This window comes from Carassius carassius, chromosome 5 (assembly GCF_963082965.1).
Source record: "Carassius carassius chromosome 5, fCarCar2.1, whole genome shotgun sequence".
In the NCBI taxonomy this organism is placed as follows: Eukaryota; Metazoa; Chordata; class Actinopteri; order Cypriniformes; family Cyprinidae; genus Carassius; species Carassius carassius.
In genome coordinates this window covers 38,405,463-38,423,846 of record NC_081759.1, presented here as the reverse complement: position 1 = coordinate 38,423,846, position 18,384 = coordinate 38,405,463, and the positions used below count along the sequence as shown (strand labels likewise).

The 18,384-nt window shown below is 38.1% G+C and overlaps 2 protein-coding genes across 2 annotated transcripts in view; both read left to right on the top strand.

Moving 5' to 3' along the window:
* The first annotated feature begins 2,111 nt into the window (after nucleotides 1-2,111).
* LOC132140522 (uncharacterized) lies at nucleotides 2,112-4,646 on the top strand. The gene has a single exon (XM_059549293.1). It carries the CDS (start codon nucleotides 2,112-2,114, stop codon nucleotides 4,644-4,646), a length of 2,535 nt encoding a protein of 844 aa, XP_059405276.1.
* Nucleotides 4,647-5,250: 604 nt separating this feature from the next.
* LOC132141564 (coronin-1C-A) overlaps nucleotides 5,251-18,384 on the top strand; it is a 39,284-nt gene continuing 26,150 nt past the window's right edge. Inside the window, exon 1 of the mRNA XM_059551200.1 lies at nucleotides 5,251-5,410. The gene's annotated coding sequence lies outside the window, so the exon portion shown is untranslated. The remainder of the gene's footprint in view (nucleotides 5,411-18,384) is intronic.

Sequence of the window (18,384 nt, the reverse complement as noted above, 5' to 3'; positions counted from 1 at the left end):
GGCGAGGAAGCCTCCAGTTATGCGTGCGAGTTCCTGTAAACGTGTTTGTGAGGGCTTTCAAAGCAGATGAACTGAAACACACTGTCACTTTAGAGACTTATATTTTGTATGTGTTTACAGTAGAGGCCTTCTGCATTACTCCTGCTGTAAATATAAATATGCATATATTGTAGCTGCACTTCGGATTTAAGCAGATATTTCTCCCAAAATGTCATATGTGTGCCATGTGTGTCTTCATGAATCATAAAATAACAGAATGATTAAATTAGTCACAGTATTTAATAGATTTAATACATTCAATAGTTATATGCGATGCAAGATACATTTTTAAATAAAAGATTTTAATTTTATTTGTATTTTTTTGTTGTTATTTCACTATTAGCCCTATTTCTCACAACTATATTATATATTTTTATATAATATATAAATAAATATTTATATTATAAATAATATAAATAAATATATTTTTTTTACAGAACAATAAGCCTGTTTTCCTTTCTATTTATTTATTTATTAATTTTATTTTATTTTAACGGAACATTTTTCAGCCCTAAATATTTTACATATACAACTGTCCAAAAGTTCAGAGTTTTCATTGAAAAAGTCTCGTGATCACCAAGGCTGCATTCATTTGATCAAAAATACATTAAAAAAAGTAATATTGTCAAATATTATTACAGTTTAAAATAACTGATTTCTAATTTCATTTAAAAGTTGCGAAACCACGATTAAAAAATGTATGATAGATTGCTGAACAGAAAGTTCAAAAGAACAGCATTTATTGGAAACAAAAAATTGTTTGTAACAGTATAAATGTCTTTGTTGACACTTGTTGAAAAAGTATCACTGTCTTTCAAATATATATTACATGGCTGTGAAATCACAAAGTGAAGCTAAATTCTGAGACAAAATATATCTAGTAGTATTATTTGGCCCTAACAAAAGCAGAATTATTAATTAATGGGACAGGACCCAGCCACAAATGATCCATAATGCAGTAATGATGACAAATACAATTTCACTTTTATGTTCACACTGCTTTTTGCTCAGAGAAGGGAGGCATTGACAGTTGAAAAGAGGAATCCAAGATTTTATTTTTGGAGATGTGCAGACAGGAAATGGTTTGGAAGTGTGGCCCAAAGTAGAGACTTCATCAGTGGTTTTCATGAGCCCATAAGCCCTTCAAATGATGTGTGACAGAGCACAAGATTATGATCCAGTGTGTGTCTGGGGATTGAATCATTTGTGTCACTCGATTCGTCAACAAGAAGCCAAATGCCACTCTTTTCCACCTCTCAAATCTAGTGCTTTAAACATTTACTATACATTGATCAAGCATCAAATAGTCAATATTTATCTCAATATTAATTCATGTAAAGTACTTCATCCACCGGTGTTATTTAAGTATTAATGAGATACTATTATAGTTTTATTCTATTTCAACATTTTCAATTTTTTTTTCATTTTCATTTTAATCTTAATAAAAGTTTTACAGTATATAAGCTAAAGATTTAAATTTAGTTTTAGTGGCTTTGTTTAATTAGTTTGTTATGCCGTTATTTTTAATTTGAATGTTTGTTTCAGTTTTAATTTTATATTTTAGTACATCAAGTTAAACTAAATGAAAATGATGAAACGTTGCTTTGGCAACTAGATAAAATAACTAAGTTTTAAAAAATAATATTTTATTTCAGTTAACGTTTATTTTATTTCAAGTAATAGAAATGTTCTTAGTTTTCTTTTTTAGTTTTATTTAACTCTAATAACCCTGTCAACCCGCACTTTGAGCTTTTTAGTAGTTCATTCCAGAAACTAAGAGACTTTCCATAAAGTAAGATGACAAGAGAAAAAGATCAGGTAAAGCAAACAGAACAAGTCCGATTTGACTGTGATTATAAGACTGAGCTCATCCGGAATAACAAGCAGAGACAGATACAGTAGGCGAAAAAAGACAGTTAGTGAGCATCACACTGTGTACAGAGGAGTGAAAGTGTGGAAGAACTTCAGATAAACACTGGCACAACCTGCATGTCAGAGTCATGCCATCATTAACATCCTGTGGTCTGCAACAACACACTGCCAATAACATCTCGCTCACTTTTTTCCACAGAATGGGACAAAACCAGGGCAAGGAGGGGGAGCAAGGGCAGGACAACAGCTCTGAAGGACCAGAGGAAAAGGGACCAAGCCCAGACCCTGGGGGAGCCAAAGAGGAAGGAAATCTAACCATTGAAACTCATGGAGTCGGGACAGATGAGGAGAACACAGCCAGTGGAGGGTTGGATGGAGGCCCAGGCAGGGAGTCACCATCACCTACACCAGTGCACGCTTTGGATTCTCATGATAAGGTGTGTGCTCCCACGGAGGGAGGAGATGGCGAGAAAGAGGGAGGAAGAAAGAGTAATGAGGAAGGCAGGGCTGGACCGCTGGCTTCACAGCAGCTGAATGGAATCACACAGTCTGACAGTGAACCAGACCACGAGAGAAAAGACTTGAAGAGTACACTAGAAGACCATCAGGGGAACTTTACGTGTGACCTTCCTGCTAAAGACAAAGCTGAAAACGGTTGCAAAGGAGAAAACAAGAGTAAGAAGTGCACTTCACATGTAAAGAACCAAATGGAGTCTGATTGTCGAGATGATGACAAGCTAAAGAGCCAGGAGGAGGACAGAAAACTCGATTTTGAAGCTACCTGTGATATTACAGGGCCTTCCTTGGAGATTCTGAAAGGGAAGGACGTTTCAAAACCACGTGGTGGGGACACCAACACAAATGTTCACTTCACAGTTCAAGACCAAGCGTTAGTCATTACAGAAAACATCAAGTTGAAGACCAGCATGACTGAATCGCAAAACAAGAGGCCGATTAACAAGCCCACAACATCAAACCTCGTGATGAACTCACAAGCAGAAACATCAAAGGACATCACTGAGGCAATTGAGCACAGCAATGAAGAAATACAGAGGAAGCTGCCAGAGAAGAACGCCGAAACCCAAGGGTGGTCAGTGAAGGGTGTCTGCGGAGCCAGAGAACCAGAAACCTCCAGCGCTGATCACTCGTCCCTGATGAATGCAGAAACCCAGGGGCAGTCGATGAAGGATGTCTGTAGAGCCAGAGAAAACGTTACGGGCCGTCAGCCAACAGAAGATGTCATAAAGACCAGATTTACTAGTTCAGCTCTGGCAGGTGCGGATTTACCATGCAAAGCTGTGAGTCTGAGCCCAGAGGACCTCAGTGCCTTAGAAGTGGCATCCAAGAAGAGCTATCGACAAATATCTCCAGGCGAATTCACACAGGACGAGTTTCAGAAAGAAAGGCAATTTAATGTGTCAGACTCGGAGAGCCCTTGGACCAAGGAACATTCACTTGGGAGATCACCCGCTGGAGGTCACAAAAATAAAGATGGCATGAGAGAGAGCGAAGAAAGAGAATATCTGGAATCTGCTTCAAAGGGTCCCTATCATTCCTATGCAAAGAAAACCAAGATAAAAGATCATTCTCTGCGTGGAACAGAAACAGAAGAGGGTTGTTTTGTGACATCTAATATTGCCATTGTAGGAACGCGGGGTGAAAACAAACCATGGCTACAAAGATATGAAGATGAGAAATGTATTGCATTCTCTCAAGACATTACAGATTCCAACCCCCCTTGTAAATCTGATGTTCAAGTTATGCAAAAAAATGAAAAGGAGGATTTCCCTCTTTCAGCAAAGGCCAAAGTACACACAGAGAAAAGTCTGGAATGGTTTCTGGCTGAAGAAGTGATGAAACCCCTTCCAGAGACAGTGAAGGATACCACACACGAGATGGATCCAGAATGTTCCTCTTCTGTAAGTGCACTGATTGATGTAGAAGATCCTACAAAGCAACATAGGATTGTGGGAAGCGCTAACTCGGCCAACATGACGTCATCAGAGAAAGACAAGGTCGGCAAGTCTACCATCAGTTTGTGTAAGGAAACATCTGCAACTGGTTCCATCTCTGAGCTCATTGCTGGTCCTGAGACAACTTCAGGTCGCATAGATGATAGGCCAAGTGTGGACAAGAAAACAGAATTCACTCTTTCTGCTTCTTCTCAGTTTCAAGAAATTTTTTTTTTAAAGGTTTTAACAAATGCAGACGTATCCGGTCAGGTCCGGGATAGTTGTGCTGCCGGAGCTGCATTAACAGACGACACATCTGCTTCACAAGATTTGCAACATTCCTCCTCCGTGTGCAACCTTATAAGTATGCAAGCTAATGAGAAACAAGAGCAGAACAAGCTGTCGACAAATTCAAATTGTTATATGTTAGAGGAGAAACATTCAAGCCAGCTTGACCGAAAGCATGCAACAGAAAGCAGCCCAACCACCATCATGGAAGCACCACAGGGTGCACAGAAAAGACATGTTTCTGATATGATAAAGGAAACTATTGAGTTGCAGAAGAAGATGAAGGAGTGGACCAAGCCAGCTGAGGCCCGGGTCGATCTGACCTTAGATACAACACAGTCTGTGAAAGTGTCACAGATGAAAGCAGCATTTGATCCACCGAAGAAATCACCTGACAAAGCACTAGAGAGACAACCTTCAGTAAGAAAAGGTAGGAACATTTCTGAGAAGGATGCAATTCATGTAACTCCCTTGGGATGGAGCAGAAGCCCCTAGTGTTGCATTCTGTTGCTATTAAACCAGACCAAACTGGAATGCTTACAACTACCATATTATTGTATTTTTACATTCTTTAAAAAAAGAAAGAAATCATATTTGCATTGCCAACCATTAAAATAGCTAATCATTAATGACATATAGTCAGATTCTTGTACATTAATGTTGGAGGAACATTCTAAACATAAATTTTTTAAACATTGTTTAATTATATAGAATATTGTTTATTATTAACCAAATTTATTTATTTATTGCATTATGGTGCCATCTTGTGGAGATCACCCTCAACATAAAGGTTGAGTTCAAACAAGCAAAAATAAATCCAAAATTCGTGTTTATACCTATACCTCAATGTTCTCTAACCATGATACTATATGCTTACTTACCGACGTAATTTTTTTTTACTGACTTCACTGTATGTATGACGTCCCCAAACTGGTTCTACAAGTGAGTGCAGTCACGTCGTCCACATCGAACTTCGTACCTGTTTACGCTCCGAAAGGGCGGGGCTACGATTAATTTGTTTTGTGATTGGTGGCCTTTGACGCCACTCATTCATCTTTTGTCTAATCACGTTCTTCGTGAGGCGGAGAAAACGAAACAAGGCGTGGCTTCCGGCGATTCTCGGACAATTTGAGTGAGCCAGTAGCAGAAGCACAGGCGAACATTCGCGCGATCAGTGACTGCTGCTGGGAAACTAAAGCTGTCTTTAGTACAAAATTGAAGTCGGGCCTGGATATATTTTTCCTACGACAGCTGAGAAGGTAAGAACAGGCGCATACTCGTTCTGTCACGTAACGTTTGTACCACGAGGCGAAGATAGCGTTGCTGTGCGTAAGTTTCAGAATCTGTCCAAGCGAAGGGATCATGGCAGCGTGGATCAGGCCAGATAGGCTGATCTGCAGTGCTCAAAACGCGGGATTGATTTAATAAATTTCATATCTGAACTGACATGCTTTTAGGGTGGAACATGTATTGCTGTAATTTGTATGAAAGGATTAGGTAGCCCTTCTGACTTTGTGTTTAAACCGTGTTGGAAGCGAAAGTTGCTGCAACTGGGTCTGTTTGAATTTTTGAATTAAAACTAATCCTAATAGTAATGATCATACGAAACGTTCGTTTTTTTTGTTTTGTTTTAAATTGCTAGTTAAGAATGTTCGAATCTTTCATTTGAAATTGGAACGTTCGAATCTTGGAATCTTTGTTTGCTGTCACATTAGAAGTACAGAGAGCGAGAGGTGATCCCTTAAACAAATAAAAGCTAAAGTTTAACCATTTTAATTAGCAACCAAAGCCAATGTGATTTATCTTAATTTTTGGCAGTTTTTAGATTGCTTTGCTGAAGTCATTTGTTAGAACTGTCAGTCTGGTCTGGTTTGTTCTCTATTCACTGTTCAGAGCAAAAATGTAAAAAGTTTATATCAGGATGATATCGAAGGGTCAAGCCTTGGAACAAATGATCTTTTGAAAATATTCAGAATAATCAAATTGGTTTTAAATAATCAATACACATGCAGAGAAAAATGTCGAGAGATTAGTGGCCAAAACGTGTTTGAACAAGTTGGCTGAACTTCCTGTAGGTGTGGATTATCTTGTTAGATCCAAGAGGGTGGATTCATTAAAAATCATCTCTGAAACTAAATACAGTGTGGTTGATGCCTTTGTGCAAGTTAAAGTATTAAATACTATGATACGATTAGCACTTTTGAGAAATGTTAAAGTGATGATATGCTTGAGATAAAGTCTTTAGAGAAGAAAAAGGTGTTTTATTCTACATAGAGCGGCTCGCCCCTTTATGAGCTGTCATGTTGACAACCTGTGATCGTTCTTGTCATACAATTGAAAGACTTGCTATCAATGATACATTTAATGTAAAAACAGATCTGAGGTTGAGATTAAATGCAGGGACATCTGTAAATGTATCAGCTGAAATGGGGAAAAAAATAATAATAATAAAAAAAAAAAGATAATTGTGAACAGAAACTTGCTTCAGTGCAATGTGGTTTCTGTCTAAAACCTTCCCTTTTCCTTAAACACTTCAGTTTTTTTTTCATGTTGCAATGTTTCGGTCATTTCAGCAGAAAGAACAAAAGTTGCTTGGTTGTCATTGTTCCATTCAGTGTGACTCTTAACTTCAGGTTACTGTCTATCCCTGTAATAAGCTTAATACGCTATAAGACATTTTAGATTAAATTGCTCCTCTGAATGCTTCAGATCCACCCTAAAAGCGTTGGTATACTGTCTTGGAGGTTTACTTGTATGTTCACTTCTTGCATTAACCTTCAGGTATCTCAGAGGAGGAGAACAAGTGTTCGGGCTGCTACACCCGGTTAGTGTTTTAGCGAATATCATGTAGCGTGCAGGGCTTTCTGTGGTTACCCATGTGTCGACCACACTGTAATATTGTCTGGCTTGTTTCAGTTGACTCACTAACTTGCCAGGCAGCAGGAAAGAATCTAAAAATAATGAAACCTCAAATGCTGTGACGTATTGTGAGGCATAAAAAAAAGTTTTAGGAATCAAAGAAATGCCAGATATGACTGTATCGACTGCTTTCTGTTTGCAGTGTTGCGGACTGTCTGTTTGAACTTTTGCCGTTTACAATTCCATTTCATGGATTTCATCAGATATTTTTTTTATATATAGAACCAGATGGGTGAAAGAACTCATTGTATATGAATTAAAGTGCATTATGGTTCAGTTTTAGCCCTTTTTATTTTTTTCAGGAGGTCAACCTTTGTTCTTGTTTTATCATTGCTGGTGCATGATCTAGCTGGAGGCCACGCTGAAATCTTGACATGGTAATGTTTGGGCTGGCCGTCAGAATGCATCAGCCTGTTTTTGCGTGTAGACGTCATTGCATCGGCTCCTCTGTGCATGTTTCCTTGTGCTCCTTGGGAAATGGGTCAGGATGCTGGGTAAAATTAGTCAGGAGATGCAGGAAGTTGCCGCAAGCCTGGAGAGGATGCAGTTTCGAGAGCGAGAGAACTGGACATATATAGGCAGGGAGAATCTGTTGAGAGTTTTCAGGAAGTTTTGTTTCCTCTAAAGACCTGACAGTTTCAGGTTGCATTGCACATTTACCAGATAACGTTCTTGTGTAAGACACCCATCCTTTAGGCTGCATTCCTCACTGAGGGTTATGATGGATAGATCCCCATCAGCAGGTATGCAGACTTATGCAATCTTTTTCAAGACCTGCTGCTGTCATACAACATTGTCTTTGCTGAAACTCTCTTGTTGCTCATTTGAGAAAGATTTTCCCTATGTGACATTGATTAAAAACAGTTTTACAGGAATGAACACATTAGAAGCATCAGTGTGAAGTTTGATTTGCTTTAGTTCATAGTTTACCTGCATAGCATTTATCTGAATAGTCAACTATCTCATTTACAAGCTGTAAAAACACACTGAAAGGTGAAGTGTCAACCTAGACACTTTGATTCCGAGACTATGGATCTTCACTAGCTAAACAACAGATCCAGATTTTGAGCTCTGTTCTGAATGCTACATTTCATGACACTTTATTTGTTGTAAAGTGAGTTTGTGTAGATGCTTATCCCACTGGATTTGTAAATCTGAGCATTTAAGATCAATTCACAGGTTGTACCAGCATGTGTATTCCTCCTTAAAACCTAATGTTTTCCTAGGGAGAATAATGTTGTCTTAAATCTAATTCTAATCCGTATTTAGGGCTCTATAATAATTTTTTTTTCTTTTTTTTCACAAATTCTATTTAATTTATTCATTTACTTTTTTTCCCTTAAATTTGGCTTTTTTTCTGATTAAATATTTCTGGATTCTGTGTTTTGATGTGTTGTATAATTGAACACTTGTAATGCATGAATGCACAGAAGTTAATATTTTAATGTAATCAAATTTATTTTTGCCAAAGTGCTGCACGAGATGTTTACAGTTTAAATAAAAACATGGATTAAAAATAATGTTACACTCCGTGAAAAGTGTTTTAATTACTTTTGTTATTATTTTGAAGTACATTTTACTGTACAGTAGGAGTGGACAGTATAGCAAAAAAAATATCACTATTCACGATTTTATTTTGATTCTTTGCCATGTTGGTTAAACTATGTTGCAAGTTGACAGTGCAGTAAAGCCAAAATAATTTCCCTATTTTAAAAACAAAGCTTTAGAAGGTAACAAAATATAGAATAAAAAAAGAGTGGCAGATATTTAGGCCAAAGTGGACGAAGATAAAAAATCTTTTGCATTATTTTATTAAAAATAAGAACAAAGATATACATTACAAATAAAACAAACTGCTTTATTTTTTAGGTACAGTAAGTGTATTAGAAGTAGCATTCAAGGAATTGAATATCTAAATAAAACACTAAATACATCAATTATACATTGATTCTTATTAAAGCAACTGTATTACCGTTTTTTTGTTGTTTTAGTAACATTAAAGGGATAGTTCCCCTAAAAATTATGAATTTAAACCTGAATGAGCTTCTTTCTTCTGTTGAACATATGCCTACATTTTATTTTGAAGAATGTGGGTAACCAAACAGTTGCTGGTACCCAGTGACTTCCCTAGGAACACTTACACTTACATCTTATCTCACTGCTATGAAAGGCAGCTAAATCCTAGCTGGAATTCATCACAGTTGGCCTCTTTGGCACTGGAACAGGAAGAGGATTTAGGTGGTGTCATCCCCCTGCTGTATTCCCTATAGCAAATGGCATTCAGAGTGGCCCGTGGCTCACCAGGCTGTTAGAATACTTTCATTTATTCATAAATTTATTCACAAATTTCTGATGAACGTTTCAATTACAGTCAATGGACACTGAAACTTTTAAGTTTCAAAAAGCACCCAATGTGTTATAAAAGTGGCCTGCATGACTCGGGCTGTTATCTTACTGTAAGTCCACTTTTATTTTATTTTATTTGTGCTTCCGTATCCTAATTTAAAGCTTTAAAGTCCCTGCCCTCATTCATTCTTATTGCCTGTTTGCATGGCTGATGAATTGGCTCCCATTTGCTTATCTAAACCACTGATCGGCTAATGCGAATATGGAAAAACTAAGATTTAAAGGAGTTGTCAGAAAGGTGTGGGATTTATATTACAGGCATTGCTACCCAAGCTATTCCCTGATTCGAGGACAAATAAATGAACTCTTACGGAAATGCCTGAGGGAACAGAAACTTGCTGTCACCGGTTGCACCGTGCGATGAACCACACCCTGTCAGACGAGGAAAGAAGCAGTATTATTACTTGTTCCCTTAACATGGTTCAGCACAAGCTAATAAACTTCAGTTTAAGTGAAAGCCACAGTCAAATTGTCACACTCACAGTCAAAGGTTTTATGAAAAGAGCTAAACTTCAGAAAGGAGATTAAGGTCATGATTTATATAAATTAATTATGGCTTAAGTGAGAATGTTTAGTTCAATTTACCAAGGCTGCATTTATTTGATCAAAAGTACAGTAAAACAGTAGTATTGTAAAATATTATTAAATAAAAAAAAAATATTCCATCAGGTGCGTGATTTCACATAGAGCAGCTTTAATACACGGAGCCGTTGTTAACTGACTAGCTGCGCAAACCCAAGCTGATAATGAACGTGGATTTGCGCAGCTAGTCAGTTAACATCGGCTCCGTGTAGTAAAAGCTGCTCTGTGAAATCACACACTTGATGGAATTTACTGCTGATTAGATAACCGGCTTTACTAACGAGATGCGCATTAATCATCGGCCGATATATATCGTGCACCCCTACTCAAAAATGATCAATGCTGAAAACAGTTTTACTGCTTAATAGGGCTGTGTATTGGCAAGAATCTGGTGATATGATACGTATCACGATACGATATGTTGCGATACATTGCGATACTCTAAGCAAGGTGGTATATTGGGATATCTCTTATTTTAGGAATAGAATATCATTTTAGGAAAGCTGTTATTAAGAACACCACCATATGCAAACCTTAGCCAAAAATCAATAGGTCTAATAAAAACTAATTATTTACCCATAACACAGTGTGATCTGCATTTGCAATAATCAGTCCCTGTAACATTCAATGTTATTGAACCACTATTTGTGCAGTATGTAAAGGGGAAGTGCTTGCAGGATTCTTGGTTAAATGTATAATGTATGTATTGTGTATATAAAATGTGTAAAATGTTATAAAAATAAAAAGACCATGTAGACCCTGCTTTAGAGGAACATACAATGTCATAACATTTTGATCTGAACAAAAAATTACCTCTGCTTAAAATCAATGAAAAATAAAGTGGTTGCAGAATACCTGAAAAAAAAACTGTAAAACAGTAAAATAAACCTAGATGTTAAACATTCTCAGTTTGTTTATAAATGCATGGAAAGTACATAAAATTCGTGGAATCACTGAGACCACAACGCCCAAACTGCATAAAACGCCCCCATCACGGGACAAATCTGCAGCCAACCTTACTGCCCACGTGCCCCACGTGAAGGCATATATATATATATATATATATATAATATAATATAATATAATTAATTAACTATGAATAAAAAAAAAAAATATTTTAAATGTTTAATGACCCCCCAAAATTTTTTATGTTCACAATATACTCTGTGATTGTACCATCATAGAATTTCAGCAATTTCATGGATATACATTTTTGAAAGCATAATCAAATTAGACAGAATATTTCATTGTCGCATAAGGATGAGGTATGTGTCAAGTTTAGTGAATGATGGGCTTTTCATTTCTGGAAAACTCTGCAGAGTTTAGTGGGTTCAGACTCTGTGCAGGCCTGCAGATAAATCCTCTCTATGTATTCCAGTGACTTCAGTCAGAGAAGGCATTTATTTGGATTAGAAACATATCAACCTCGGGTGTGATGACATCAGGACTGATCTGGGTTGAGCAGCCCAACACTTCAGTTAACCTTCCCTCTGGGTTTGGCCTTCAGGTTGGATATGACAGCAGTGAGTGTCTTTAACAACATTCCCATATCCTTGTAGTGGTCTATATCAGGGGTCAGGGTGCCATAATGAGCCCAGTAAATATGAGATATGAATATACGAATAGTTATGAGACTGTGGCTGGCAGGGTTGAAGGGAATGCTTGTGTTCAGAATATTTGGTAAATGGAATTTTTAAACCGAGCCATGTATGGAGTCAAGTGTAAAATGTCTCTGTCTGGCTATATGCGAAAGCACGCTCCCTATCTTTTACGAATTCAGACGAATCCAATCGGAGTTATATTAAAAATTAACTTGGATCTTCTAAGCTCTGTCATTGTAGTGAGTGGGTGTTTCTGTTCAACAGCCCAAAACACGTTGAATAAGGTGCACATCCATAATAAAATGTGCATTACTGGATGAATCAACTCTTGTCACCTCAAAATGATGCACGTCTGCCCTGGGCACATTACACGCTTGTGACCTCTAAATGATGTTGCCCTTCTATACCGATCCAGATCATACTTTTTCTTTTAAAAAAATTAAATGTTCTTCCATCAGTCTTGGATGAGGCCTACCCAGCCTTTTCTCTCTGTTTTACCATGAATCCGGTAGACCAGTGATACCACTGCTGCGTTACAAGGCTTCCTTTGTGCACGGCTGGGTTCAGGAAGTGAAGGAATCGGCTCAGATGCTTGTGGAGGTGGTATCACTCTGATTCATTGCCCAGAACTCAATGTGAAGCGAGAGTCCCCACAACAGAAAGGCTTTTCACCTTGTTGGTTAAATCAAGGTTTGGTGAAGATCATTTTTATGTCTCTCAAATAATTCCAAGTTGTTCTTTTGTTGCTCCCACTTCTGTTGTACAAGTATAACCATGATTAGTTTCATTCGAGCATCTCCGCTCTTTTCTGACATCTGTTCACAGGGAGACAGTAGCTGGATTGATTTTGCGGTCAGGAATCTATGAATCATTTAGTGACTTGTTTGCGGCGCTTTTCCAATTCAAGATTTAGATGAAGTAGATCTTTTATCCTTCTCTTCATAAGCCAGGGGTCCAATGTTCAATGTTCTAATCATTGGAGGCATTGTCACAGTGAATTGCGGACATTCAAGTGAAACTATGAAAATGTTAAAATGGCATCTGTAACTACTTTTGTCCATGTAGGCAGTCTACTAACACGGCTGGTGCGACCGTGTAAATTCTGTCCTCGGTTCTTTGTGGTATTATTCGTGCAGTTTTTAATGGGTGAGGAATGTGAGAGCAAGCCCTGCCTCATTGTTCTCGTTACAACATTCCTTGGAAAACTGTCCAGCAGCTTTCTAGACATTGTCTGGAATTTTATGCATTAGTGCCCAGGTTTAACTGTCAAACCCAGAACACAAGCATGGGCAAGCAGAGTAGCTGCAGTCAGAAACCTTTACTCTACATAATTGTTTATTAGTTATTGTTTGCATTGTGTTCACTTTGCAATAAATTCCCTAAGCCTTTGCCAGGGTTGCTCGGCTACTCTGTGTAGATTGTTTTGCATTCCCATAATGGTGACAAACACAGATGCACATTATGAAAGAAAAGCATTGCTGGATGCATGGCATTCCCCTACACTTGCTTGGAATGTATACAGACTGCCATCAGTTTATGGTCAGTATCGATTTGGCAGTAAGTTGGTTTGCAATGATCATTAACCTGTCAGGAAACAATGAGAGAAGAAGTCTGGTGGCTTAAGGTAGTCGCACATCTCTTCACAATCATACCTCAAATCATTTCTTATTCAGTCCCATTGACTGCCAGGTAACTTACTTTTCTGGACCTTGACAGTGTATGAAAGACACCTTCAGAATAGTCCATCTGCCATCATTGGTTCAACCTAGAGCTGAAACAACGAATCGATTTAATCAATAAAAATCGATTATTAAAATAGTTGTCAACTAATTTAGTCATCGATTCGTTGCTAAATAACTTTTATTTGCCATAAGCGGCTCATTTCGTGCATATTTCAAATCTGTGGTGACCAAAGTGTGGCAGTAATGAGCCACCGGAGGTTTTACTCAGCCAGTACAGCAGGAGAAGTAGCGAATAGCCAATAGCTGGCCTCGTTTTATGTCACGTGCTTCCCGAACAGCGTCTCTGCAGCATTTAGCGGGATGTGGGAGACTGGGAGTACTTTACTTTGAGCCTTCAAAAAAGAAGAGTAACCTGTAAACTCTGCACTACTGAACTGTTTAAGGGGACGTTCACATATCGGTCTTTTGCGCGCTCAAGTTCGTTATTTCCAACACCGCACCGCGTCGAGTTAAAAACATCTCAACTTTTCAGAATGCTGCAAGCGCATCGCGGGTCATGTGACAAGAACTAACCAATCAGCTTCATCCTTTCCCGTAACAACGTTAAAAGCTCAGTCAAGATGAAAGGAACAGCTGATCATAGTTGTATATGGATTTCCATTTTAAAATAAATTTAGTAGCAGAGCTACTGCAAGCGATTTTTTTGAGCTGCAAATCCATTTATCCTTTGCTGAAATTTCTGCGTCTTCAAGGAGAGAGCACGTCATGGTTGCTTATCAAAGGTAGACGCCTCAGGGGCGCTTCTGCACGAGCGCTTTGGAAAGGAGGAGAAATCGGCGCGCCTAGCGTTTTCCACGCGTTTTTAGGCATGATATGTGAACGGCCCCTAAGACTTTTATTTGTGCAGATTCTCCAGTACAATGTTGTTTGCAAATGTTTAGTCGTAAAAGCTGATAACATTGCTTTTTAACAGTTAACATTTAAAGCTTTACAAACATGTTCTGTGATCAGTTTGTAGTTTACCAGTTCAAAATTCAGTCGTGCAGCCTAATTATGACTGAATGAGAGAGGTAAATGTTTAAAGATATTTGAAATGCACTTTTTTTCTAAGTATTCACTGCTCTTTTTCACACAGCAGGTTTTTTGTGTGTGACTGTCCAATTTTTTTTTCTGGACAACCTTCTGATAAATTTTACTTTAAATTGTGATTTCCATTCAGGTTTCATGCCACTGGCACTTTATTCGAAGGATTGTTTACAATTTCACAGCAAAAGCTATAAAGCTGTTTCCCAGTAAATAATAAAATACAATGCACTGCAATTTTATTCTGTTTTATCCTTATTCTTCGTGAAAATATGTTCTGAAAGATTCCTTAATAAGCTTCGTTCGGGATGTTAAACTACTTTAGGAGCTCTAAGGACTGCCATGGTGAAAACATTATTTTAAATCTCCTTGTGAAATTTGCTAGAGTATGGGTCAGGGTTCTGATTGCAGAAGAGTTCGACAAAGGATTACTAACACAATAAAACAACTCCAGGTATATTTTTGATTAGGATATGACAGTGCAAAATGGTTAAAATCTCTTAAAAATCTATGCTGAAGGATAAAGACCATTTATTAATAATTTACTTGGGGGGAAAAAATGGAAAAAACTAAAATATAAGTACATAAACCGATTAATCGTAAAAATAATCGACAGATTAATCGATTATCAAAATAATCGTTAGTTGCAGCCCTAGTTCAACCGTAACGTTATGAAGTGACGAGAAGGCAGTCTATGGGACAGTAACTCACAAGCCTCTCGGTTTTCATCCAAAATATCTTAAATTCTGTTCTGAAGACGTACAAAGCTTTTACAGGTTTGGAAAGACATGGGGGTAAGTTATTAATGACAAAATTGTCATTTTGGGGTGGAGTATCCCTTTAAAAGCAAGCGCGAACAAACATAAACCACAATGGCAGAGTATATGGTAGTGTTGTTGCTGCTCAAGAGTTTGCTAAAGCTGCTATCGCTATGAATGAGGAGAAGTGCAACAGTTGGTGTGGTGATTTTAGTGATAGAACTCCCGGCACAAAGAGCTAATCGTTACTTCCCTACAGGTGCTGTTTACGAACAAGGTGACTGGGCCAACTACTGGCCTGGCATACGTAATGCAGTGTTTTTGTCAGTTTTTGCGAATGTGTGAACGGAAATCATTTTGAAAACGTTGTCGTGTATACGTGAAACTTTTTAAAAACCCAAGAAAACTTTTTTTGACTACATTGTTGTTGTGAAAACGTAGCCTCAATTCAGAATGCTGCTCTATTATCCTACTGTGAATTGATATCGTGTTGTTTGGCAGTGAATTTGCACTATTATCATTTCCCATTCTCCAATGCTCCGAGACTCCCATTGTTGCCTTTTTAGGGGACATTTTTATTCCAGTCAGTGTCTTGCTGAATAGGACTCTTCGACATATGTGCTGACAACAATGTCAAGCCTTTCAGCTGCAATTATGGCCAGATTATGTGGTAAAGTTATACAGGAGACTCTATTTGTATAAATGAATGTTTTATGGTGTTATGTAACTGTCTTAATGGCTGCTGGATGGTCTAGGCGGCCGCCTTATGACTCATTGAAGTGTCAAGACTGCTATTGTGTGCTGGAGTGATACAGCATGTTGCGTTTTGTACTTGTCAGAATGTGGGCTGTTGAGTGATGAAGTCATTGTTAGCCTTTGCGAAACCGATCACATGTTGGAGATTTGGAGTTAATATACATCTAATGCAAAGCATACACTGTAGGGTTTTTATTTTTCTCCCCAACACCCCCCCCCCCAAATATCGCCAGACAACATGGGTTCAGTCCATCTCAAGTGGTCAAAAAAATGGGAAAACTCTGGTTACTTGGCCATTTTAAAATTTTCCTCTTTTTTTTGTGTGTGATTTGCCCTCTGTGTATTGGTAAAGCAAAACCACTGTTTTTTTTTTTTTTTTTTTTTTTTTTTTTTTTTTTTTTTTGCATTTTACTTGGTTTAACCACAGTGGCTAGCTTTGGCCCACAACAAATTTTTGTTATTTGGATGTTTACGGAAACTCTTATGTCTCGGGGTGGTCCAAGCTTCTTAGAACCACAACTGATCTAGGTCCCATTTCATGTACATGTATGAACTTTTTGCACATTTTCTCATAGATTAGAACTGAAATAAAAATGTAACAGTCAAGACTGCTCAGAGTTCCATATTTAGAGTCAATTTATAATGGCAATCACAATCTAAATTCTTTTTTAGGGGCTATCAAATTATTGGTAAAGTTCACCCAAAAAGAGGGAATAGCCTAATTTTTGTGTGCAAATAAAACAATAATTTTTTTCAACACTTCATCTCCTCCGCATCATCCTGGCGCTACTTAGTATCATAGACGTACACATACGTAAACAACGTATGTACGCGCATTCATTGTTTAAGTGGTTTACGCTTTGATGTGAGAGTGATGTAGAGGAGCGGTAATTTTTGTTTTCTTTTCACACAAAAAAGATAATTTGATGAATGTTGTTAACCAACCGGTTGTGGAGACCATTGTCTTCTATTGTATAGACAGAAAACACTGATACATTTCTCAAAATATCTATTTCCGAAAAGGAAAGTAGGTCATACCGGACTGGAGTGACGGGAATCTGAACTTTCCCTTCAATGCTTCAGTTTTATGGTGTGCGCTTGAGTAAACTAAAACCCTCAAAGAAGATTTAAAGGAATCGGGTTATTTGGTTATTTTAGTTTGGATTGATTGATTGTAATAGGCCTGTCTGCTAAAATAGAGCTTGTACTGTAGCCTTTTTTGGCTGAAAATAATCTCTCTGTGATTCAGTAATATATCAGAGAGCTCTGTGTTGAGTCTCAGCATCAGCCGGCTATGTTTTGTACTTAAAAGGCCAAATTTACTTCTTGGTTTACTTCTACCTTTTTTTTTTCCCACCATTTTTTTCCTACTGTTGTATTTTGCTGGTGTTGCTAGGCGATTCATGAGTGTTGGTAAATACAGGCTGGATTTCACCATGTGTTACTTGGCAGAAAGTCCTCTGCTTTACTTTGACGACAGCCAGACTCCACCTTTAAAAAGCCGACTGCAGTTTGACTACATGAACCTGCTGATTCAAATCTACGCAAAGTGCCACGCCCCTCTCTCTCCTTTCCTTTCGCTATCACTCGCTTTTTATCTCTCCACCTGGCCTACAACATGACTGCCAAGAGCGCTACGGTTGTGACCCCATGCTAACCTCTGGCACCACAGATGCAAGGGTGAAGCAAAGTATCTCTGGATTGCCTTTGTGGAAGAGATGTTGTGTGACATTCTGGTGTGTCAGTGTGGCTTAGAAACTAAATACCAGCAGCAGGATAGTGCTGAGCAGATTGAGCACGTTTCTTCTGGATTCAAATGCCACGTCAGGTCTTCAGAGCGGTGCAGATGTCAAATCAAGTGCAGCTCTGTTAATGTATATAGTGAATCCTATCTCCACATGTGCACATGGAAGTGGAATCATTTCACTAGGTACTTGTTTTTCTTAGTCATAATTCGTTTATGCCATTACTGAAACTGTCCCTCTGGCGGCTGTAGATGGTAATGTTTTCTCTTAGTTCATTTTTTTTCTTGGTTCATGTCAAGTTAATTTTGATAAATAAGTCGCACCTGACTATAAGTCGCAGGACCAAACAAACTATGAAAAAAGTGCGACTTATAGTCCGGAAAATACGGTACAGAGTGGCAACTCAGACGAGCATTGAATCACTTGCCGTAAGACCTAAATGCAACGCAGGCAGAACCGAGAAGATGACAAAGCTATTCGCTGAAATGGTGGTGAAAGATTTGCTGGCCATTAGTTTCAAGGACCGAGAAGGTTTGCTTGTCCAGTTCCAGCAGAGCGAGTTTATTCCACTAAATGTGAACAGGCTGTGCACCCGGCTCTCATCTGAGCACGTAGACCGACTTATCTTTTTGAATAGACATTTGAATGTTTTACCGGTCGTGGTAAATATAATATCCATTTTTTTTTATTATATTGTTTTG